The 26,071-nt window shown below is 40.8% G+C and overlaps 2 protein-coding genes across 2 annotated transcripts in view; both read left to right on the forward strand.

Moving 5' to 3' along the window:
- The first annotated feature begins 8,179 nt into the window (after positions 1-8,179).
- On the forward strand, positions 8,180-18,980 carry dmac2 (distal membrane arm assembly component 2). The gene is made up of 6 exons (XM_003222854.3): positions 8,180-8,284; positions 11,422-11,612; positions 13,169-13,249; positions 13,782-13,924; positions 17,432-17,594; positions 17,927-18,980. The coding sequence occupies exons 1-6, from the start codon at positions 8,267-8,269 to the stop codon at positions 18,138-18,140; spliced, it is 810 nt and encodes a 269-aa protein (XP_003222902.1). The 5' UTR covers positions 8,180-8,266; the 3' UTR covers positions 18,141-18,980.
- Positions 18,981-19,123: 143 nt separating this feature from the next.
- Positions 19,124-26,071, forward strand: part of b3gnt8 (UDP-GlcNAc:betaGal beta-1,3-N-acetylglucosaminyltransferase 8) — a 30,767-nt gene continuing 23,819 nt past the window's right edge. The window contains exon 1 of the mRNA XM_016994817.2: positions 19,124-20,667. The gene's annotated coding sequence lies outside the window, so the exon portion shown is untranslated. The remainder of the gene's footprint in view (positions 20,668-26,071) is intronic.

Consider the following 26,071-nt stretch of genomic DNA (forward strand, 5'->3'; position numbering starts at 1 on the left):
GCCATTCCGCGAGTCGCGGGGAGAGGAAAACCCGGGATAAGGCAGCAGCTTGGCTTGAAAGGAGCTGTCGATCCCGTTTTGACAGTCAGCTGATGAGGTGCCGAAAACTGGACCGATTCTGGTTCTGCTGGTTGTCTTCGAGTCAGGAGCCTTAGAAAGGGTTAGGACTAAAAGAGGAGCGTTCTAGGGGTAATTTTGATAGAGATATGAGCCAATTTATATCGACCGCCATGTTAATCTATGGCAGGGAAACCTCAACCGGAGTTTAAAGGGACGGGAGGGAGAGAGAGATTGCATGCAAAGGAAAGGAGTCAGAGAAAAGATACAAAATAACCAGATAGAGAGGGTTACTGTTAAAATAAATGCTACTTTTATTGGGGGGATTTGTTACATAGTTCAGGGAAGAGGAAAATGAAGGAAAAAAGGTCTTTTAATAATAGTCTGTTGCGGTCCCGCTCCGTTCTTTTGGAGAGTAATCTATGGAACTCTCTGCTGCGTTTTTTTTTTTTTTAATCAATTTGAAAGCGGGGGCGACGGTCATCAGTTATAATAACACTAGGTAGCATAGTTAAGGAACAGTAGCTATGCAAGTTCATATGCCCAGAATCTCCAACTTATCAACACTGTGGTTCCTTTTCCCTTAGTTATTACATAGATAACTGAATTAATTGCTTGGTGCCATAGTTCAGTTTCTAAAGTGCTGGAAGAGGAAGAAAGAGATTAGAGATGTCACAGCTGATTTTTCAGAAATAGTTAGACTTTTCTCAGTGCAAGTGGGTAGGACGAATGGTAAGGGTAATCAAACCTCTAAGATCCATTGTTCCAAGTAATAGTGCGTGTAGATAGCAAAAGGGAAGAACTGGTTAATCAGGTCCTCATCAAAACAGAGGATCTCCTGCTAAGACAACCATGGAGACAAACAGCTGAAACCAAAACGAACATTCATTTTTCATTTTTTGGTCTATTTTTGTTTAGGGATCACTTACAATCCAGAAATCCAAAATACTCAAAAATCTGAAATCAACCCTGTCTCGGGCTCTTGGGAAGAAGCCATGCCCTCTAGGTGAGCCCCGTGTCCTAACAGGCGCCTCGCAGGCTCAGCCCTGTCTCCGGCACTTGGGATGAGGCCCTGCCCCTCCCCTGGCCCTGCCCCATCTCTTAATAGGTGCCATCACCGCCCCCCTGGATCGCTGCAGCGCCCACCAGGGGGTGGTAATAATAATAATAATAATAATAATAATAATAATAATAATAATAATAAAACTTTATTTATACCCCGCCACCATCTCCCCAATGGGGACTCGGGGCGGCTTACATGGGGCCATGCCCAAGACAATACAATATAACCATAACATAATACAATTAAATAATACATTACATAAAATAAACAGTACAACATAAGATCGAAACAGCAATATAACAAGAGCGGGCCGCATGAACACTACATTTAAAAACTAGATTAAAAATTAAAACTCTGGGTGAGAAAGGGATCAGAATAAAAACCTCGAGGGACGGGACATCAGATAGTGAACCAGTCTAGAGGATAAATATTGGGGGGGAGTAGCATAGAACATTTACTCTTCGAAAGCACACCGGAAGAGCCATGTTTTTAAATCTTTCCTGAAGGCTAAAAGGGTGGGGGCTTGCCTGATTTCAATGGGCAGCGAGTTCCACAAGTGAGGGGCCACCGCAGAAAAGGCCCTCTCCCTTGTTCCTACAAGGCGGGCCTGAGATATAGGTAGTGGCGACAGGAGGGCCTCCCCTGATGATCGGAGAGGTCGGGCAGGTTTATGGTAGGAGATACGGTCACAAAGGTAGGTGGGTCCCAAACCGTTTAGGGCTTTATAAATGATGGTCTGCACCTTGAATTGGGACCGGAAGATGAACGGCAGCCAGTGGAGCTCCTTAAACAGGGGAGTAGATCTCTCCCTGTAACTCGCCCCCGTTATTAGTCTGGTGGCCGAACGTTGGACCAACTGTAACTTCCGGGCCGTCTTCAAGGGAAGCCCCACGTAGAGCGCATTACAGTAGTCCAGTCTAGAGGTAACTAAGGCATGCACCACCGTGGTCAAGTCAGACTTCACGAGGTATGGTCGCAGTTGGCGCACAAGTTTGAGTTGTGCAAAAGCCCTCCCGGCCACCGCCGACACCTGCGCTTCACCCACTTTGGGAATCACCAATCTACACTGTAGAATTAATGCAATTTAACACCACTTAAACAGCCCTGGATCCATGCTATGGGATCCTGGGAGTTGTAGTTTTACCTTTAGGCCCCATCGACACTGCCAGATAAAATCCAGATTATCTGCTTTGAACTGGATTATATGAGTCTATACTGCCATATATTTATATATTGTAATTTATATTGTATTTTAATAGTTTTAACTGTTTTACGCATTGTTTGATATTGATTTTGTATGGGCACTGAATTGCTGCCATTACTGTAAGCCGCCCTGAGTCCCTTCGGGTGAGAAGGGTGGGATATAAATGTGAGAAATAATAAATAAATAAATAAATAAATAGGTAAAGCTAAAGGTTTTCCCCTGGCATTAAGTCCAGTCGTGTCCGACTCTGGGGGTTGGTGCTCATCTCCATTTCTTAGCCGAGGAGCCAGCGTTGTCCGTAGACACCTCCAAGGTCATGTGGTTGGCATGACTGCATGGAGCGCCGTTACCTTCCCGCTGGAGCATACTGCCATATAATCCAATTCAAAGCAGATAATCTGAATTTATACGGGTCCTTAGCCTTCTCTGCCAAAGAGTGGTGGTGCTTCCCCAAACCGCAACCCTCAGGATCCCATCCTATGGAGCTAGGGCTGTTAAAGTGCTGTCAGACTGCATTAATTCTATAGTGTAGATGCACCATTGATGTTCCAGTCTGTCTTGCCACAATTTACCTTCTTGGCTCTGATTCTGCAAAACCTAATCTGGTCATGATGGCTCCAGAGAAAGAATTCTTCATCTCCACGTGTGCAAATATCAGCAGAAGAACAGAAGACAGCTTCGAAATGCAGAACAGGCAATAGCCAGCCAAGATATAAGTCCATACAATGGGGAAAATAATCGAGATCACTTGCTCCAACCAGTTAAATTTTAGGATCTGAAGTTCCTTTCCATTGCTCCAGTCCTGGAAAAAGAGACACAAGGAAGACTAAGTGGAAATCCCATCGGAAGAAACCAAATCATCAGCAGAAGTTGGAAACCCTGGCTCTTTACAAGTTCTTTCTTAAGGGATCCAAGATCTTCTGGAGGAGTTTTGCTTGCCCTTTGTTCCTCAGCAGCTGCCACCACCAGAAATGCCTTTGAAAGCCTTAGAAGAAACACACCCAGCTTTGGAACCGTTCAAAGTTCAGACGCGAACAAGTGACGGAAGCTTCACACACCCTTTGCAGTTCTCTTTGCGTAACTCTCCCCAAAGAATGCAAAGGTCCTGTTGGGGCATGGGACGGTGAAAGGGCAGGAGTCCCCTTTGTGCAACTAACCATGCAATTGCCTAAGGAGGAGGAAAAGGAAGCTATTAATCACGGGAGACACACAATATCCTCAAAGCAATGCACTTGCCACAGGATGTTGCTGGTGTGTCACTGTGCTAGTGGCTTAGGGCATGCATTGTTTTGGTTTCTCAAAGGATTAAGTAAATTCATAGAGGCTGTCATGTTGCAAGACTCACGCCTTGCGATATGAAAGGCTGATCTTCTAGTTTGGACTAATTCAACACTTAATATAAAACTATATTGTAACATGATTTTTGTTCCTAGGTTATAAATATCATTTACTAATTGGTTTTATCATAAAAAAACTGCAAAAACTTTGTTTCTGTGGGAGAGACATCCTGATCTAGTTTTTCAATGAATACCGTATATACTCAAAGATAAGCCGAGTTATTCAGCCCTTATTTATGAGCTGAAAAAGCCTCCCCTGGCTAACATTCGGGTCAAGGTCAAGCCAGCAGCCCGAGCCTGGAGACCACAGTATGTTTTCTTTTCCAAAACCTCCCTCCTCTGCTTCTCCTCCCAGGCTGGTTATCTTTTTTTTTGAGAGAGAGAAAGAGAGACAGAGACAAGCGAATGTTTTCAAAAGCGAAAGGAGAGTGTGAGAGAAACCCTTGCAAGCCAGATTGCAAGGGAAGAAGGGGAAGAAAAAAAGCTATTCTTGCAAATTTGCATGATTCATTACTATTATTATTATTATTATTATTATTATTATTATTATTATTATTATTATTACAGTAGAGTCTCACTTATCCAACACTCGCTTATCCAACGTTCTGGATTATCCAACGCATTTTGTAGTCAATGTTTTCAATACATCATGATATTTTGGTGCTAAATTCGTAAATACTGTAATTACTACATAGCATTACTGCGTATTGAAGTACTTTTTCTGTCAAATTTGTTGTATAACATGATGTTTTGGTGCTTAATTTGTAAAATCATAACTTAATTTGATGTTTAATAGTCTTTTCCTTAATCCCTCATTATCCAACATTCTGCTGGCCCGTTTACGTTGGATAAGTGAGACTCTACTGTACTACTATTATTATTGCAAGAACATTTGAGTCCAAAGGGAGGGAAGAAGGGAAAAGAGAGCAACAGAAGGTGCGTATTTCTTTTTATTCCTAAGGAAGCAAAAATGAGGTGGGGTTTTTTTGGGAGGGGGAGAGAAGTTTTAAAAAGCCTTTTCTGGCTACTTTTAGAGTTTGGAAAAGGGAGAAAGAAAAGAGGTGGGAAAAGGCAGGAGAAAAGAGGACAAAGTTGTTTTTGGGGGGACTTTGCTTGCATTTCTTCCTTGGGTAATTGCATGCCCTAAAGCTTCTAAATATTTATATAGATGTTCCCCCTACAAATACATTAATATATGAAGTTTCCCCTCATATGTTTACAGGTCTTTGCAAATCCTATGTAAATATAGATATCTAGAGATTTCCATGTACCTGTATATCTGTTCCTATATGTATACATTAATTTTATATATGAATTTTATATGAATTTTGCCCTCACATGTTTGCAAGTGCAGAGGGAAATTCGCGTGCGCACACACACAGAGAGAGATGTCTAGATAGATAAAAACATTGATAATTAGGGCTTGCAAATATTGCAGGAGGAAAATGCACATAGAGAGGATTTGCAAAGGTTTCGGAGGAAATACACATGTGAAATTAGTATATATGATGATAGCTCTATATCTAGCTCTGCATTATTTATGTAGGCATTGAATGTTTGCCTGTTACTATGTTGGAAGCTGGCCTGAGTCCCCAGGGGGAGAAAGATAGGGCAAGGAACAAATGAAGCTGTTGATGATGATGATTATTATGATTATAAAGTTATTGTTGCTTTTCCACTTACAGAGTTAGTTTACTGTTTTTCTTTGAAATACAGTAAATATTCAAAACATTTAACCCACTGATGCCTCAATTAAGGTAATTTTATTGGTATCTAATTTTATTTTTGAAATTTACCAGTAGCTGCTGCATTTCCCACCCTCGGCTTATACTCGAGTCAATAAGTTTTCCCAGTTTTTTGTGGTAAAATTAGGTGCCTCGGCTTATATTTGGGTCGGCTTATACTCGAGTATATACGGTATCTCATCCAGTTTCAACCAAATAAACCTAGTTTGTGGCAGCCACAAAAAAAAGTTTGCAGAATATAACAACTACTTTCAAGTAAGTAACTCACAATTAAACAGGAAATAACACTGATTTTTTTTTCAAATTTTGTTACATAGTGAAAGTCAAAGTATATATCTATCTCTATCTAACTACCTCCAGAGTCAGACATGACTAGATTTAATGCAGCGTTTCTCAACCTGGGGATCAGGACCCCTGAGGGGATCATGAGGGGGTGTCAGAGGAGTTGTTGAAGACCATCAGAAAACACATAAAATGCCAAAATCTATTTTCCCCAAACTCCACCAGTGTTCACATTTGGGCATATTGAGTATTCATACCAAGTTTGATCCAGATACATGATTGTTTGAGTCCACAGTGTTCTCTGGATGTGGGTGAACTACAACTCCAAAACTCAAGGTCAATGATCACTAAACCCTTCCAGTATTTTCTGTTGGTCGTGGGAGTTCTGTGTGCCGAGTTTGGTTCAATTCCATCATTGGTGGATGTCAGAATGCTCTTTGATTGTAGGTGAACTATAAATCCCAGCAACTACAACTCCCAAATGACAAAATCAATCCCCCCCCCCAACCCCACCAGTATTCAATTTCTTAAGGCTGGCTCTGCATCACATGGTATCCAAGTACAATCTGTTCAGCGCCTTCCAAGTCGCCCAGTCTTCTATGTGCTGAGAAGGAAGTCTCTCATCCAGCATCAGCCCGATTGAGGTTCTAGGTTTTAGCCTGCCACTTTTGGACTCTCATTTGCTGAGGTGTTCCTGTGAGTATCTCTGTGGATCTTAGAAAACTATTTCTTGATTTAAGGTATTGGCATGCTGCTGGATAGAGGATGGGCCGGAGATGTTAATGCCTTGGTCCTTTCATTACTGGCTGCTACTTCCCAACAGATATGCTCACTTGCACCCAGAAGGCTATTGGTTATTGTATGTTTTTATATGCCTTTGATTTTACATGTTTATATGTTTTAAATGTACCTTGTTGTTGTATTTTGTGGTGCATTTTGGGCTTGTGAGCCACCCCGAGTCCCTTCGGGGAGATAGGACGGGATACAAGAATAGTTGTTGTTATTTTATTATGACACAGCAAACAAGATAGATATGCTGGATTTCATATCACAAAATCACAAGTCGAACACTTCCCAAGTATCTAGGACTGTGTGATGTATTTTCGGATGATGCGCGCAGATCCCAGCAGGGTGGCCTTTTGCAGCTGGCAGATAGTAATTTTGTCAATGTCTATTGTTTCCAAATGCCGGCCGAGATCTTTTGGCACGGCACCCAGTGTGCCGATCACCACCGGGACCACCTGCACTGGTTTCTGCCAGAGTCTTTGAAGTTCAGTCTTGAGGTCCTGATAGTGGCTGATTTTTTTCTGCTGTTTTTCGTCAATGCGACTGTCACCTGGGATGGCGACATCAATGATCCAAATCTTTTTCTTTTCCACAACTGTGATGTCTGGTGTGTTGTGTTCCAGAACTTTGCCAGTCTGGATTCGGAAGTCCCACAGTATCTTTGCATGTTCATTTTCCAATCATTTTGCAGGTTTGTGATCCCACCAGTTCTTTGCTGCTGGAAGGTTGTACTTGAGGCATAAGTTCCAATGAATCATTTGGGCCACGTAGTTGTGCCTCTGTTTGTAGTCTATCTGTGCAATTTTCTTACAGCAGCTGAGGATATGATCAGTGGTTTTGTTGGTTTCCTTGCACAGTCTGCATTTTGGGTCATCAGCTGATTTTTCGATCTTGGCCTTGATTGCATTTGTTCTGATGGCTTACTCCTGGGCTGCAAGTTATTGTTATTATTATTATTATTATTATTATTATTATTATTATTATTATGTCAGGTGGTGCAATGCCGGCTAAGCAGTATAATTTCTCCAGTGGTGTGGGGTGTAGACATCCTGTGATAATGTGGAAAATAAATTATCAGCTTTAAGTACTGGTGGGGTTTGGGGGGGGGGATTTACCCAGGATGATGGGAGTTGTGGGTAACCTACATCCTTATGCATTCGAACAATAACTATTTCTGATAAACAAGTGTTACAAAACACTCAACCCGGGCATTGTTGGGTATCTAAGCTAGTATAGAAGAAAATATGAAGAATCTCCGCCAAAGCCTATTATTGTTAATTTTCCATCACTTTTTTAAAAAAATTAAAATTAATTCCCAATCTTTAAGATATTTTAAAATGCCGCATTCATTCTTTTCTTCTACATTACCCTCTTTCATCCTTATTTCAGGAATGGGCGTTGAAATTATGCAAACGTGATTTGGCACCACTTTGCCACAGCTTAATGGTATGGAACCCTGGGAGATGTAGTTTTACAAGGTCTTTAGCCCTCTCTGTCAAAGACCCCTTGGGCCCCTCTAAACTACAACTTCCAGGATTCCATAGCACTGAGTCATGTCAACTGCATTAATTCTACTGTGGAGATGCCCCCTAAATCACCCTCCAGCTACACGGTAGGATTAATGCAGTTTGATAACACTTTACCTGCCCCGACTTAACTCTACAGAATCAAAGCAACCGGCTCAGAACACTTGACGCATGCGCAGTGATATCCTAGGGCGTCCTTTTCCTCCCCGTCCAAGTCCAGGGTTCGGCTGGCACGTGACTTCGCCCTCTCACGTGACCCATCCAAGATGGCCGCGCCCACATTAGTAAGTGACCTGACGTCTCTTGTTTTTCCTGGCAAGCTGGTCTCTCTCAGAGAGAGGAGAGGCTTGGGGTGTGTTATTAACGGACCTTGAAAGAAAGGAAATTATTTCTATGGAAAGAGGAAGATGGTGGGGGGAATTAGCTTTCTGTATTTCTTCTAGCTCTGTCCTTGTGCCAGCATCTCCAGTGCATCTAGACCAGAATGGGCAACCTTGGGCCCTCCAGGTGTTTTGGACTTCAACTCCCACCATTCCTAACTGCCTCAGGCCCCTTCCTTTTCCCCCTCGGCCGCTTAAGTCGGAGATACAGTATTTACTGGAATTATTGATCACCCTTCGTGGCTAAACCACCTTGCCAAAATTAGGGTGTGCATTAGAGTCGCACAATACAGTAATTTTGGTGCTGAGCCCAAGCAAAAGGGGAATGTGCTTCAGTAGCTGCATTTGGAGCTCCTCTTTGAGGGACGACATCTCTAATTAAGTAGCCAGGGCGCAGTGCTATGCAATCCTGGGTTTGGTAGGTAGATGATGCACAAGCCTTCTTTGCCAGAGAAGACTCAAAACCTTGTAGAAATACAGCTCCCAGATTCACTTCGGCAGAAAAAATGGAAATCAAAGATACAGAATGGGGGACGCCTGGCTTGACAGCAGTGTGTGCGAAAAAGACCTTGGAGTCCTCGTGGACAACAAGTTAAACATGAGCCAACAATGTGATGCGGCAGCTAAAAAACCAATGGTATTCTGGCCTGCATCAATAGGGGAATAGCGTCTAGATCCAGGGAAGTCATGCTCCCCCTCTATTCTACCTTGGTCAGACCACACCTGGAATACTGTGTCCAATTTTGGGCACCGCAGTTGAAGGGAGATGTTGACAAGCTGGAAAGCGTCCAAAGGAGGGTGACTAAAATGATTAAGGGTCTGGAGAACAAGCCCTATGAGGAGCGGCTTAAAGAGCTGGGCATGTTTAGCCTGCAGAAGAGAAGGCTGAGGGGAGACATCATAGCCATGTACAAATATGTGAAGGGAAGACATAGGGAGGAGGGAGCGAGATTGTTTTCTGCTGCCCTGCAGACTAGGACACGGAACAATGGCTTCAAACTACAGGAAAGGAGATTCCACCTGAACATCAGGAAGAACTTCCTCACTGTGAGGGCTGTTTGGCAGTGGAACTCTCTCCCCCGGACTGTGGTGGAGGCTCCTTCTTTGGAAGCTTTTAAGCAGAGGCTGGATGGCCATCTGTCGGGGGTACTTTGAATGCAATTTCCTGCTTCTTAGCAGGGGGTTGGACTAGATGGCCCATGAGGTCTCTTCCAACTCTACTATTCTATGATTCTGCAGCATTGAAGCAAGGCAAAGTGGATTCATTCTACAGCATCCTGAGGTTTTCCTTTCCATTGCTGGAAGCTTTGGTGTTCTGACACAATTGTTTATAATGAAGGAATTCTAAGCAGGCAGCAACAGTAATGCACACCTTTATTGTTCAGATTACAAAGAGTGCGCTTTTTGCCTCTGCACATTACATTTGTCAGCAAATACTTTTTTTATTTCAGGGTTTTGAAAATTGAGATGCAAATTAGATTCAGTGGTGCACTAGACTCGAGTAAACATGGTAGTATCAAGCAACACTACAAACACTACGAGGAGAGGAAGATGAACAATAGAACCATTAATTGATTAATTGTAATTGATGTACAGCCAAGTTAGTGTTGATTAGGTCGCCAGAACAAAAGGTGTTTCACAACTGTAGTGCCACAACTGTGGTGTTTAAAGTCCCTCTCTCATGTTCCAGCAGAGTCCCTCTGTGACACAGAGGAATGCCCATAGCAGTTGCTAGTTCAGTGGCTGTCCATTTCTGGATTAAATTTCCTTAAAGACTCAGTGTAGAGAGAAGGATGTTGATTGAGTTTAGAGAAATTCAAGGATAGTGTTTGCTGTACAACTGGGAAATCTGACCAGTTGGCGGCACTGTAATATCACAAGACAATGTCTTAGTTTTCCTTTTCCCATTTCGTAACACTCTGCATTTCGCCTGGCATCTACGAATTAGTCTCCTGTTTTTAACACTGTATCCTGCTTGTTGATTTTAATGATTGTTTTTATTGATGTTGGTGTTTTTTACTGGGATAATTGTTTTATTGCTTTGTTACTGTTATTTGTTTGTCTTATCGGGCCAGGCCCTATGTAAGCCGCCCCGAGTCCCTTCGGGGAGATGGGGCGGGGTATAAAAATAAAGTTATTATTATTATTATTATTATTAGTGACGTTCTCTGCAGTTATACTCCATATATCATTTCTAGGTGACAGCCATGTTAATCTGTTACAGCAAAACCACACAGAGTGCTTTGGTGTCTTAACATCTAATATATTTATCACACTACAAGAATTCATGAACCACATGGTCCACAAGCCCATAGAAGTTTAAGCCATAATCAACTTTTTGTGCATTATGGTTGCACAAGAGTCTTGATTTTTTTTAGTGTGTATGATGTAATTGTTGGGTAATTTTACAACAATGTAAAGGAAATATGGTATTATGTACGAACTATCTCTCCCACAGAATGGATTGCATCCACTTCATTGTATCATTGAAATCCATGATATACAAGTCATGATCAATCCCCATTGATTTCAGTAGCTGTATTCTCAAGCATGGCTAAGTGTACATCTTTATAATATGTAAAAATGATACATAATCATGGTTCCTACAGTAAATAAGTTCTTCCAAATATTTGGGTGGATTTTTTTCCTTTTTTGAAGTAATTTTAAAGGACTTGTTCTAATTTCTGGATCAGTAGAGAACAAATTTGCTCTTCTTCTACATAATATCCCTACCAATACTTAACAGCTATCATTTCACCTCTCAGTCTTCTCGAATCTTACCCAGATCCTTAAGTTGTTTCTCCTAAGATGTTATTTCAAAATCTTTGATAATCTTGGTTGCCCTTCTTTGAACATGCTCCAATATCGTTCCAGAACTGTGGTTCAAAGGTCTGATTAAAGCAGAATAAAGTGGCACTAATATTTGAACTGGATTCTGTTCTCTGGTTGATGCAGCTCAGCTGCTTTGCCATCTTATTCTGGTGGGGGCTGCAGTTCCTGAAAAACGAATCACCTTCCCATTGGCTTTCTCCTTTCCTCAGCTCCGACAATGCAGAGGCATAGTCTCATTGCTGTACTCCAGTTCTCGATATAACAGCAGTTCAACTAGTTCCACTGCTAATCCTGCAAAAGTTGGTGTTCTCCAATATCTCTGCAACCGCTTTTATGATATTGAAACCTTTGTAGAAGTCAGCCGTGCGCTAAAGAAGTGGAATCTACATAGAAATAACAGGTATGGGCACCCTTAATGGTTATTTCTTCCTTTCAAATTTCTATGTCTTATAATGGTGAGTGAAGCACTTCATTTGGCAAAATATGTATGTTCCGTGTACATTTGGAAAGCGTGTATTTCTTTTCTTTTGAATGTACTGTGTGAAGCACAATGGGAACAAACACATTGCCAGTGTAATCTCACCTGTATATCATATGCCAATGCAACTTAGGGTGGATCTACACTGCCATATAATGCAATTTCAAACTATTATGTGGTCATTATAGACCCAGTTAACTGCATTGAACTGCACTATATAGGTCTGCACTGACCATAAAATGAAGTTTCAAACTGCAACACATGGTAGTGTAGATCCAGCCTTAGCTGCTTCTGAAGATAGCCTTGTTATCTTTTCGCTTTCTTCTTCACATCTGCAGTTCTCTCCTGTGTGTTATTTCCTTTTAAGTTATAATTCAACCCAGAACTTGGAAGAGGGGTTTTTTTTTTTGATACCTCGTTTCCCAGAATTCCCCAATGGTCCTGTTCTGGCTGATGAAGTTTTAGAAAGTAAAGTTTCCAGTCTGATTCCAGAGTATGAAAAGATATCTGCTCTATTGTGGTGCCTTGGATATTTAAGGTGATAGTTTTGTAGCTTAAATCCATCTTCACAGGTTAAAAGAAACTAAAACTTCTCATAGTGCAGGCACGGACAAATTTCAATCTTCCAGGTGTTTTGGACTTCAACTCCCACAATTCCTAACAGCCTACCGGCTGTTAGGAATTGTGGGAGCTGAAGTCCAAAACACCTGGAGGGTTGAAGTTGCCTATGCCTGGGATAGAGTATTAAGTTTGATGCAGAATGTCTGGAATTGGAAATTGTACTGGGTGCATTGTGGAAAAGGATGCCCCAGCACTTTTAAGTTTTATTCTATTGTTTTATCAAAATATATTTTGAAGGGTAGTTTTCCCAGCACCTAAGTAGGCTAGTAAACGTTTTCCCCTGACATTAAGCCCAGTCCTGTCTGACGCTGGGGATTGGTGCTCATCTCCATCTCTTAAGCTGAAGAGCCAGTGCTGTCCGTAGACACCTCCAAAGTCATGTGGCTGGCATGGCTGCATGGAGCGCCATTACTTTTCCGCTGGACCTATTGATCTACTTACATTTGCAGTTTTCAAACTGCTAGGTTAGCAAAAGCTGGGGCTAACAGCAGGAGCTCACCCCCGCCCCCCAGATTCAAACTGCCAACCTTTCGGTTAGCAAGTTCAGCAGCTCACTGGCCACTCCGGTCAGCACCTAAGTATCCTGTGATAATAACAACAGGTATCTTAGAGGCCTTGCTAGACAGAATGACCAGTGTGGTTAAAGCAAAATACCTTGAAACCCTTGAGGAAATAAAATGAGGTAGCGCAACCCGCAACAATAGTTCCTTTTGTTAAAAAAACAAAACAAAAGGAAGTAGTTAGAGCCATTGATCTGTTTTTTGATTAAAATCAACCTTATCGTTTTCAGTAGTTGATCGAGTTTTCATTCTTCCCAAAATAATGTTTGAATATGTGTCCACCAACTCCATCTTTAGGTTTTGCATTGAAGCATGTGAGCGTTATGGATATGAAGTTGGAGCTGCTGTCTTTGTCCTGAACCTGAAAGGAAGAATTAGGTATGCAATGCAACAACAACAAAACTTTATATACCGCTCTATCTTCCATAGGGACTCAAGTTAACATTCAATACCAACATACAACATACAACAATCCAATAATAACACGACAACTTAAACATAATAAAAAGAAAAACAATGTACTCATTTGATATAAAAAGCAGTTTCAAACTGCTCCATTGGGTGATTCAACACTCTGCCTGTGGTGTTTGTTGTAAACATGATTAGTGAACCGTTTGAGAAATCACTTCTCTAAAAATCCCATTTTTGTAGCCTAAGGCTACTAAGAGAAGGCTGGTTTCTGTCTTACAAAGTTTTCAATCAGTCTTTATATTATTTGGAAGTTGTTTTCAGCATTTTAGGAAGTCAGGATAAAAATATCTGAAATATATTGGGTCCGTATCCTGTAACATGTAGAGCCTAATTCTGTAGTTTGAAGCTGTTTTACATACACGATCATTGTTTTACATCTGTCGCTTGGGCTACCTTGTGAAGCATTATCTGCATGGCTGGAACTGTTATATTCCTTTAGGGCCTGGGGTCAAAATAACTGGCATCAGAATAGTATCACAAAATGGAAAGACGACCTGAATTTTCAAAGACTTGAAGAAGTCCGCTTGGAGGCCATCGATATCAGTGGTTCCATCATCAGCTACAATGGTCTGGATAACCTAGGTGAGAAATTGGGCTGTACTTAGGCCTGTGGTTATTATGTATTAATTTACAGTGCTACGAGAACTGTCATGTCAAAGTTTGGAAAGTTATTTCAACTCCCAGAATCATCCAGCCAGAAGTCTGGGAGTTGTAGTCCAAAACATAACTTTACCAAACTCTGTTTCAGATCCCGGGGATTTCTGAATATCCTATTTTGGATATCATTGGATATAATTTGGATAGACAATCTAAAATCCTAAGTTCATCTTTAATCCTTTGTTTGTCTTTTACCATAACTTTCAAATCATGTGGCCCAAAATGAATGAAATAAACCCATCTGCTTACTGCAAATGCAGCTGATGGTTTCTCATGTCAACTAAACTGAACTGAATGCACTAACTTAATCCAAAAATAAACCAGGAAGGAACACTGTCAAAAGTAATATAAAATGTATTTATCGTGTCAGAATTGAATTGAGGATACAGTTATAATGTATTTTTTTTAAAAACCCACAAAGTTAAATAATAATAAAGCCATAGAACCAGAAAAGAAACAAACAGAACAAAAGACAAAACAAAATAGAACAAGTCAAGTAAACAATACAAACATTGGTTTTAAATGTAGCTCTCTCTGGAAATGGTCACACAATAACTTTTTTAACAGCATTATCATTTTAAAGAGAAGAAGGAGGCAGTATTTGTTGATGAACCATTAATGATTCTTGATGGAAAAAAGGAGACCGTATTATAGCAAATGTGTCTTTTTTCCATTTGTTTTCTAGTCATTAGGGTTCTAGAAATCAGGTTCTTATATTTTACAGATGCATTTGGGATTAGAGCAAATGCTTGCTGCCTTAGTACTATTTCTTTTCAGAAGGTGCCATCTGCTAGTTTGTTTTCATTGAAGTTTCCGAGCAAGACTTCCCAGATTCAATTAAAATTGACTGGCATTATTTTCACAGTCATTACAAGCATAGGAAAGGTCTTATAAGTTGGTAAATGGCTATAATCCTATAAATGCTATAGATAGAAGCACAGTACAAGTATGGTATATAATGGAAGTATAATGGAAGCACAATACACATCCGGGTAGTAACCCTGTTCTTATGAAATCTGTATCAAATGCCAAGCTGTTTGGTAAGTCTTTTGATGCCACTGTATATAAATCTTTCGCCTTTAGCTACATAATCCTCCTTATGATTTGTATCCTCATGATATCTTGCCTTTGATTTCATTCTTGCCAGGAATAGAATTATTTTCCAAGCAACCAAGTTGTATAACAAAAGAAAAGATTCTTCCTTCGGATGTGACTAGTCAGGTGCTTGGGCTGCTGATAAAAAGGTCTATTTACACACTTAGTCCCAGAAAAACCTTGTGATAGGTTTGCATTCAGGTTGCCATAAATCAGAAATGACTTGAAGGCACAGAACAACAACAGTGCTTCCATTGTATGCTGCATAACACTTCAACTCCTTGTGCAACGTTGCATGTGTGTAATGTCATATAATGTATTGCATTTGATGGATTTTATATCATAGAATGTGCTGGCTAGTTTAGCATTTTGTGAGTTTGGTTACCACTAGCTTTCTGTTATTTGACCATTGATTGGCAGTATTGTTGGCATATTTCACATTGACCAGGGTGAGGTCTGAGAGTGATTCACTTGCTTAAGGGACAGCTGATGCATACCTTCTGTTTGTGGGTGTGTATATGAGGTTGCAATATAGTTTGCATATTCATAACATGATACTAGATGAATGATAGGGAGGGAACAGGGGTGAAATAGGTTTTCAGAGAGATGTTGGTTGGTTGAGAGAGTGAGAGTATCACAACATTGGAATGAGAATTAATTAGGGTGGAGAAAGTCATGTGGAATCACAGTATGGAAGAAATATATCTTTGCAGTACTCTAAGAAGAGTATCCTGATTTGCAAGGGGGTCCTTTTAAAAGGAACACAAGTGAACCCAAGTTTCATAAGATGTGATCTCGCGAGGAGGAAAAATCAAAGAGTGCTTTGCTCTCATCTGTGGCAAAGAACCAATTATTGGTTTTTGGGACCACTTTTATGGTCCGAGACCCTCTCAAAGGGCCATATGAACTACTGAGAAATAATACCAAGAGGCCAAACTGGCTGGAAATCCACCTCTGGTTCTCAATAAAGGGGTTTTTTAAATGTTAAACACCACAGAAAGACATTGCAAAAGATTTCATAAGCACATTGTTACACCTGGAGACTTTCAGGAGAAGCCGTTCATCTTCTTAGATTGGCCAGAGAGAAATTTGTCTAGCTGTTTCAGAACTATCAAGGGCCAGAAAACATATTTGGATGCCACATGAGTTTTGACCTAACAAGAATTCACCCTTTTAGACTATGCAAATGAAATGTATTTGCATATACCTGCCTGTTTACACATGTTCGCTGTTATAGGATTTGTTTGATTTTTATTGTGGTGGGATTTGGACACTAAGTGTTGCAACACAGACTCCTTAAAGTGCCAGACCAGACATTAGTAAAAATACAGTTTATTAGTTCACAACCAAAAGGAGCCCAAAAACAAACTCAAAAGGCTCAGAACACTTAATCTTAAACACAGAATTCCCAGCAATCAATACAAAACCCCAGACCCTGGAAAATAACCCGGATTAAACCGGAGTATAATCCGGTTTAAAAACAAACTTTGTAAAACAACAAAGAAGGCACTTCAATTCCCAGCAGGATGTCAGCAGACCAGCAGGGGCCCGAAGACGTCTGTCAAAGTCACCCAAACACAATGTCGACGTCATTGAGTCCAATCCGGGTCAGAGAAGGAGAAGTCAGCAATACGAAATCCAGTCCAGGTCAGAGAAGGAGAAGTCAGTAATACGAAATCCAGTACAGGTCATACACAGAACCAAAGCATAGAATGCAGCATGGCAAGTTCACAGAAGTCTTCCCAAAGCACGTTATCCCAAATAGCTCACACGGACACCCAACAACACGTTGCCAACTGCAAAGGTGATCCATTTCCCAAACCCGCTTTTATTCACAAATCATCCTCAGAACTATAATCAGCCAACACCCTGCTAGCAGCTGCAGCCTGTTGCCTCAATTCCTCCTCAGAGCTAGAATCAGACAATGCCCCACCAGACCTCCTTTCAGCTGAAGCCCCTTGCCGATCCCTCCACCCAGTCCATCTTTTATCCAAACCCATAATTCCCCAAGACCAAGCTGGATCCCCACTGTGCCAACTCTCAAACGTGTCGCTACTTGTGGGTTCTCTAAAGATGTCCTGGATCTCTCGCACCTTAGTCCAGTTCATTACCTCGTCCTCTGAACTTGTCATCCCAGCCTCCTGATTCTAAACCCCATCGTCTTGCTCACGAGTAGTCTTTCTTCCTCTTCTAATGCCCCTAGTAATATCATTACTCAAATACTCCATCACAACACTAAGTGCACATCTAGTCTAGGTTTGTTTTTGAAATGTGCTCCCCTTGCCTTTGTGGATGAGTCACAGTCTTTTTCAATTTCCTCTGGGGTCCTTCCTGTAGTCAATCTGAAAGCCCTGAAATACCTGGACCTCAGCAGGTGCCCCAACATTGACGACTGGAGTTTGAGCCGTCTGACTGTCTTCAGAGATACACTGGAGGAGCTTTCGCTTGCTGGCTGTCCCCAGATCACTGAGAGAGGCCTGGCGTGCCTCCATCATTTTCAGTAAGTACAGCAGTGTTCTGTGGTGTGGGTTGTATATCAGAGGCCATAGGTGCGTTTTAGCCCATTCTTCCAGAGGTAAGAGTGGGGTAAAAGCTTGCACTGAAGCAACATGTTTCTTGGATCTCAAGAGTCAAAGAGCTCACTCAGTGGCTTGAAGCTCAATTTGTCAAAAGCATCAGATGGAAAGTTGGATGATCTCTCCACAAATATTTTTTTAAAATGTTAATTATATGAATGGTTTATGCCTTCACATTTACTTTTTAAGTTCAAGTAGAAGGCTAGAACCAGGAAGGAAACTGTTTTATTAATTCATCCTCCACTGTTGTTTGCAGAAACCTGAAACACTTGGATGTCTCAGACCTCCCTTCCGTTCAACACAAAGGGTTGGTTCGGATCCTGTTGGAGGAGATGTTACCCCAATGTGACATCGTAGGAATGGGCTATGGGGAAACAGAGCCACCCGTGGAAGGTGCCACAAACAGAAGGGAAATGGAGGAGCATCCAGAAGCAGCCATTAACTTGAAAGCCCGTGAAATCCACACTTGAGCAGAGAAAGAGAGGACTTCTTTGCTCAGCCACGACATGCTCTCTCTGTTTCTTTTTCGCATTTAGGCATCACAGAGATGGCAGAGACATTTGTCATTCTAAAGTGGACAATGGTTAGAGGACAGGGGGCTACATTAGCCTCCAAGGAGACCTTGGAGGTCTTTAACCCCCCTTCCTGAAATACATACAAAAATTTAATGCTTCAAACACCTCAGAGATGTGGGGCCATATTGCCACATTGTTAAAGAGTGCTGGACAATTTAGGGTCCAGGAGAACCCTAATTTTTTTATAAGACAGGAAATTTGTGTCGTTTTAAAAAATGGTTTCTCCCAGGCCTAAAGTGGTCCAAAGTGTTCCACAACTGTACCCAAAATGCCCCCACGCCTTTTATAAAATATTTTTGGGTCTGTAGGTTCTTCAAACATAAATTTAGGGAGCCCACAAAAATTATCCCGCAGGCCACATGGATCTCCTGTTCTGAAGCAAGGTTGAATCAATATTTGACTTGGAATCTACTGTTAGTTGAACATCAGCCCTGAAAACAAAACCAGAAATCTACTTTTGGGTTTTTAGAACTTCGTTTTTGTGGGGTGGGGGAGCACGGGGAGAATGTGATGCACAGAACATGATGCACACTATTTTAAAGGAGAAGCGCTTCTTCTTTGTTAACTCTCATTTTTCATCCAGATAAAAGGATTAACGGTGAAGAAACTGAGGCACAGGAGGTATAAAAGCAGTTGTGGGGTTGTATGAATCCCACTGCTGTTCTGAAATATTCCTGGACAGTTAATTCATGTGCTTCATGTACAGCATCATAATAAATGGAGCTCCGACAGTCATGTATTGTTTCTTCCCTGTTCCCTTCTTTCTGTAGAACCAAAAAAAAACAAAACTTCATGGGGAAAGACAACAATAAGCCCATAGCTTGAAGAGCCGTTGAATTAATCAACTGAAAGTTGAGCTGATTGAGTATCTAAATATTTTGAATTGTGTTTGAGTTCTAGTCATCAGGGTTTTAGAAAGTTTCTCTCAACCAGGGGAGGAAAGTGGGATGGGTTGTTTTGTTCAAACCTAAAAGCAGCCAGTTGGATGAGCTGAACATCTGTGTAGCCCTAATGTTTGGATGTCTGTCCCTTGGGGAATAGAGGTATATTGCCTTTGAATATGGGGGTTTAGCTCAGCCATGGGCAAACTTTAGCCCTCCAGGTGTTTTGGACTTTAACTCCTACAATTCCTAACAGATGGTAGTCTGTTAGGAATTGTGGGAGTTTAAGTCCAAAACACCTGGAGGGCCCAAGTTTGCCCATGGCTGGTTAACTTATGGTGCATAAGATTCACGCTGTTTTCGGCATGTTTGTACTGACAGTAGTTGCTTGGCCATAATAAAAGTGGCTTACAATACAAGCACTGGGCAGGCTTGAGCCTGCTTAGATTCCAAGATCGGGTGCGCAGTTCTGTTCACATCTTTAGCATCTATCAACAATAATTAACAATGTCGCTGGCAAAGAAGCTGTTGTTAGAAAGTCTTTTTTGGATCTGCCCATCCCTGCATTTTCTTCCTTGTTCTCAATCCAGTTGAAAAGTTTTGGGTGTTTGTTGCAATACTGAGATAATGTGTGGCAGAAACACAGATTTTTGTCTCTTGTGTTGCAATAACACATCTGCAATGGAATACAATTTTTGAGCCAGGAAAGGATGGGATTCCAGCAAATTCTATGTTAGCCTCTTGTTCTTGCCTATGGCTGGCAAGTGAAACTGCAGCTGCCCCAGAATCTTTGACAGAGCGTTTGTGAACAGCAAAATGGAGAAGGGGAAATTAACAAAGTTAGTTTTTGTGTGTAGAAATTGCAAAAATGGAAAATGTAAGAAAATTGGTGGCAGAAAATAGTCATCCCTGGATGTGTTTTGGAAGAAGCTCACGAATGGCCTCTAGGAGGTTACAAGTTTCACATCTCATTTTGAGTTCAGAATAAAAAGCTTTACTGAAACACACTGAACTTTTTCTTGTGCTGCCCAAACCTGTTCTTTTCACATTTTCTTGCCCTGTTTTTTCACATTATTTCTTCCCCCGTTACCCAGTTTTCTGTTAAAGGAAGTCATGGCCAGGATCACATCTCCTGAGCTTCATTCATTTTCGTTTACCTGCAACTCATTTACGTAGTTGGTCTGTTGAAAAAGAAACCAGAACTCCCATTTCCTGTGTGACCTTTTGCATAATGTATACCTATAATTGTTCTCAATCCTGTTTATCCCGGTAGATTTGCTTATTGTTTCTTTTCCTGAAGGCCGGGGAAAGCTTATTGGCTGTTCCTCTGGTGCAAGCTTTCATACATGCCACTGGTTTCCACGCGGTTCCTGCCTCGGCCCCATCGATGGTTTCGGAGCTCCAGATGGAGAACACCTGAGCTCCACCTTTATGTGCTGTTGACGAAAGCATCACCATTTCTTGGCAAGTTGGGGCAAGCTTTGCAGAACCTACAGACTTGTGGGATTTGCATGCTGACGGAAGAAAGCAGAGGCACAGAGGTAAGACAAAAATATTTTTATCCAATGCATGAATTGCTTAAAACGGAATGGGATGTTCTCTATCTATCTATCTATCTATCTATCTATCTATCCCTATATATTTAAACAAGACCTCCTCGGCTCTAAAATAATTCTTGGAGGAATCTTGGATTGTTAGAGGGAAACATTTAAGGAAGTTCTGTACTTATTCTTGTAAACTCACTCAGGAAAGAGAGACTTCAGTAGAACAAGGGGAGACTTAGGGTTCTTCTACACTGCCAGATAAAATGGCAGTGTAGACTCATATAATCCAGTTCAAAGCAGATAATGTGGATTATCTACTTTGATAATCTGAATTGTATGGAAATGTAGAAGGGGTCCACATTCCCACCCAGTTTGAAAGCTGACCAAGGGTGAATGGTCAGCTTGCCTACCTGGAGCTAATTTTTAGCTAAAACAGAGCTTGCGTTTTGTTGTGTTCTTACAAGTTGCCCCATAATTGATATTTTTGGGGGTGAAAATTAGCATGTAAAAATAAAGGATGGGATGGGATTCCTTTTTTTTAAAAAAAAAATCGCATCTTGTGTACTGATTTGCCAAAGCCAGCAAGCCCTGTGACCCACATACAGTAAATATAAGAAATGTGCATTGGTTGCTCGGCACGCTTGTCTCACTAGGCGAAATAAAGAAGAAAAGAAAAGAGATGTGGGATGCGAATGTTTTACTGCTCATTTGCCTCAGCTCTGCTTCCCTGGGGCCTTTCCAAACCTGCCTGGCAGCCTGAACCGAAGCTTTGGGGAAGTAACTTTAACAGAAAATAAAAGCTGGGTGAGTTAGAGAGCTGTTGTGCAAAAAGAAACTTCTTAGAACTTACCTTATCTGAGGGCTACTGTCTAGCTAAGGAAGCCTATATATAAGGTGGCCCCTGTATCCATAGGAAATATTTCCAAGACCTTGTGGATACATGAAATCAGATATTTTGACTATATTTGGTCTGGACGCATAGCATAGAACTAATTTCTTAAACGGTGAGTCCTGAAACCAAATGAGACCCCTTAGTTCAATATTGGTATTCCCAAGCAATTCGGAACAGTAATACGTTTCTGAATGCCACCCATTGACACTAATCTGTTAGCAACAATGTGCTTTGTTTACATTGAACTCTGCAGCTTCAGGTGTACTCCATAAAAAATGAAAATCAGCTTGCTTAAAAAGCATTGCCAATGTTGATTGACTGATTTACTACATTTATATCCTGCCCTTCTTACCCTGAAGGCGACTCAGTGCGGCTTACAAATTATATGTACTGTACATAAAATCTATATATATAAATGAGTGATGGCATCACGGCGACCAACAAAACAACAAAACTACAGGCCCCCCAACCTCGAAATTTGACAACACAACCCATCATCCACGCCTCTAGGTTGCTACAACAAAAAGAAAAGAAAAATAAAGTCCTAATTAGAGTGAAAGGAATAATTGTTTTTATCCAATTGCTGCCAGTTAGAGGACTAATCTCTGCCCACTTGGTCTCCTAGCAACCAGCTCAGCCAAGGGGACAGGCAGACTTAGGCCTCACTTAGGCTTCTTCCACAGATTATCTAATTTGCACTGGATTATATGGCAGTGTAGACTCAAGGCCCTTCCACACAGCTATATAACCCATTTATAATCTTATATTATCTGCTTTGCACTGGATTATCTTGAGTCCACACTACCATATAATCCACTTCAGTGTGCATTTTATACAGCTGTGAAGAAGGGGCCTCATATAATCTAGTTCCAAGCAGATAATATAAGATTATCAATATACAGTAGAGTCTCACTTATCCAACATAAACAGGCCGGCAGGATAAGTGAATATGTTGGATAATAAGAAGGGATTCAGGAAAAGCCGATTAAACATCAAATTAGGTAATCGTTATACAAATTAAGCACCAAAACATCATATTATACAAAAAAAATTGACAGAAAAAGTAGTTCCATGCGCAGTAATGCTATGTAGTAATTACAGTAGAGTCTCACTTATCCAACACTCGCTTATCCAACATTCTGGATTATCCAATGCATTTTTGTAGTTTTGTATGTTTTCAATATATTGTGATATTTTGGTGCTAAATTCATAAATACAGTAATTACTACATAGCATTACTGCATATTGAACTACTTTTTCTGCCAAATTTGTAGTCTAACATGATGTTTTGGTGCTTCATTTGTAAAATCATAATCTAATTTGATGTTTAATAGGTTTTTCCTTAATGCCTCCTTATTATCCAACATATTCGCTTATCCAACATTCTGCCGTCCCGTTTATATTGGATAAGTGAGACTCTACTGTACTGTATTTACAAATTTACCACTAAAATGTCACAATGAATTTAAAACATTGACTACAAAAACATTGATTACGAAAAGGCAGACTGCGTTGGATAATCCAGAACATTGTATAAGCGAATGTTGGATAAGTGAGATTCTACTTTACTATGAAATAATTACTGGGATAGAATAATGCAGAACAATGTAATCTCTAAAACCAGGACAGTAAAGAAAAAGAACAACAGTCTGAAAGCAGGAAAATTAGAAATTCCACAAAGGAAACAATCAGGGCCAGCTAACACCTCCCAAGAAAGGATTCTTCCAGAAAGGAAGCTGAGAAGAGAGTGAAGCACTGTGTATTACCAAAGTCATTATTATTACTTTCATTACTATTATTATTATTATTATTATTATTATTATTATTATTATTATTATGTTGCGGTCAACCGTGAAAATGAATACAATCTGGCTCCAAGTATTCAAAAACACTAAAATCAGAATATATAAAAATTAATGTGGTATAATAAAGCAGAGCAATACAATCTCTAAAATCAGAATACTAAATAAAGAACAACACTCTGAAAACAGGGGAATTCCACACAGGAAACAATTAGGGCCAGCTAACACCTCCCAACAAAGTATTCCCATCATCAAAGTCTGGCAATCCTCTGTTTTCTCAGGGCCACAGACAGTAGAAGCACATAAAATATCGCAAAGAACACCACTCTGAAAACCAGGGAATTCCAGACAGGAAACAACCAGGGCCAGCTAACACCTCCCAACAAAAAATTCACTCAGGGAGGAAGCAGCCAGGCTTTAAAGCTGCAAGGCCATTACATCCTAATCATTTTCCCTAACTGCAGCATTCATACTTGCCTCCAACAGACAAAAAAAAATCAAAAATATTGTATATTCACAACCTTTAGGAAATAATATCCCCTGATGGCTCAGCGTGTTAAAGCGCTGAGCTGCTGAACTTCTGGACCAAAAGGTCGCAGGTTTGAATTGGGGGAGCAGAGAGAGCCCCCACTGTTAGCCCCAGCTTCTGCCCACCCAGAAGTTTGAAAACATGCAAATGTGAGTGCATCAATAGGTACTGCTCCGGCGGGAAGGTAATGCCGCTCCATGCAGTCATCCCACATGACCTTGGAGGAGTCTACGGACAACACCGGCTCTTCGGCTTAGAAATGGAGATGAGCACCAACCCCCAGAGTCAGACATGACTGGACTTTACGTCAGGGGAAAACGTTTACCCTTTACCTTAACTACCACCAATTCCTCAATACTTTATTTCCCATGCCACCAGACTTCGCCACAGCAACGCGTGGCCGGGAACAGCTAGTATACTATATTATTAGCATAGCACAATATTAGCATTATATATTACTATATTGCACTATACCATCATACTGTGATATTATTAGTAATATTACATGCAATATATAATATATAATTAATATTATATTGTATTCTCATTAGCATCATATTGTAATACATTATAATATTGTCAATATTATATGTATATACAATATATTATTACTGTATATGACCTTGGAGGTGTCTATGGGCAACGCCGGCTCTTCGGCTTAGAAATGGAGATGAGCACCAACCCTCAGAGTCAGACATGACTGAACGTCAGGGGAAAACCTTTACCTTTTACTATATCATTGTATATTATATACAATATAATGTATATACATAATACATATTAGATTATTAACATAGCATGTTACGGTAAATTTATTCAGTAAATGTTTTGGGGGGTCGAAAGTGGAAAAGGTTCAAGAAGCCATGGTATAGAACTGCAATGAGGGCCTAGAGATGCCCCCAAATACTTCCAAGAGGGATTTTTTTTGAAGCATGCATACTGTTGATATTGAATCCTTGGATTATGAGCTGTACTTGTACCAGTCACAAAGAGAGGGTGCACTGGTGGTAACAAAATACAGAATAATTTCTAAATGCTACAAGTCTTCAGTCTGAATGTCAGGTAGATGTGACTCAAAGAATGTACTGCCAGTGGAAAAACAGCTGCCATGGCATCCATGTCAACATCCCATGTATTATGATAATAGTGATGGTGATGATGTCAGGCAAGCTTTTGCATTAGCAGTGCCCATGTGCCACCCAGACAATAGTAAGCATCTCCATTCAGGGATACTAAGACACCACAGCATCTCTCACTATCTCAGCCACAATATTACTGTGATGAGGGCAGGGTTCAAAGCTTCGTATACCACACTTTGACAGCAGTTGTTGGTTCAACAGGATTCTGTGGGAGGGAATTAGGTAACAGGAACTGTGACTATAAGCTCCATTACGGAGAAATGGGAGCAAGGCCTTCTCGGTAGTTGCTTCCAAATCTTGGAATTCCCTTCCCAGGCAGGTTTGATTGACACCCTCTGTGCAATGCACTTATAGGCAGAACAAAACCTCATCTGTTTCGGTATGTCATCCATCATCATCATCATCATCATCATCATCATAGGAAGACAATCAGACTTGTGGCTGAGTCTGATTGTCTTCCAAGGGTGGAGTCTTGGTAGTGGATTCATAAGGAATTGTAACGAACTATTCTGGATCCGCATGATCTTTTGCAGTGAGAACATACTTTTCCAGATGAGTGGTAATTCCGACGAGGGTTTGCTTGGTGTTCCTTCCTCTTGACGCATTTTTCCCTTTCACTCTCCATTAATGCCTCTTTGAAATCCACAGCACTGTTGGTAACAGCTGACCTCCAGTTGCAACACTCGAGAGCCAGGGCTTCCCAGTTCTTGGTGTTTATGCCACTTTTTTTTAGATTATCTTTAACCCCATCTTTAAATGTCTTTCATTGTCCACTGACAACCCATTTTTCATTCTTAATTTGGGAATAAAATAACTGCTTTGCGAGAAGGTAATCAGACATTCGGACAAGTATGCCATTGAGGGATAACTCATTAGGTATTGCATTGTTTTATTGTTTTGTCAATTGTAATGGTTTCTTTTTTATCAGCTTTTAACTTTACGAGAGTAAATTTTCTATGAACTATGTGTTTTAGCTGTATTTATTTTAAAACTCCTGTAGGTAACCTTGGGTACCAGGTAGGGGGAAGGAAAATAAGGA

Source organism: Anolis carolinensis, unplaced genomic scaffold (genome assembly GCF_035594765.1).
Source record: "Anolis carolinensis isolate JA03-04 unplaced genomic scaffold, rAnoCar3.1.pri scaffold_10, whole genome shotgun sequence".
In the NCBI taxonomy this organism is placed as follows: Eukaryota; Metazoa; Chordata; class Lepidosauria; order Squamata; family Dactyloidae; genus Anolis; species Anolis carolinensis.

What these genes read in the sequence shown, in the direction of transcription:
- dmac2 (XM_003222854.3), top strand. An exon ending in AATCTACATAGAAATAACAG is followed by an intron (nt 11,613 to 13,168) that starts GTATGGGCACCC and finishes CTCCATCTTTAG; the next exon opens with GTTTTGCATTGAAGCATGTG. An exon ending in GCGTGCCTCCATCATTTTCA is followed by an intron (nt 17,595 to 17,926) that starts GTAAGTACAGCA and finishes TGTTGTTTGCAG; the next exon opens with AAACCTGAAACACTTGGATG.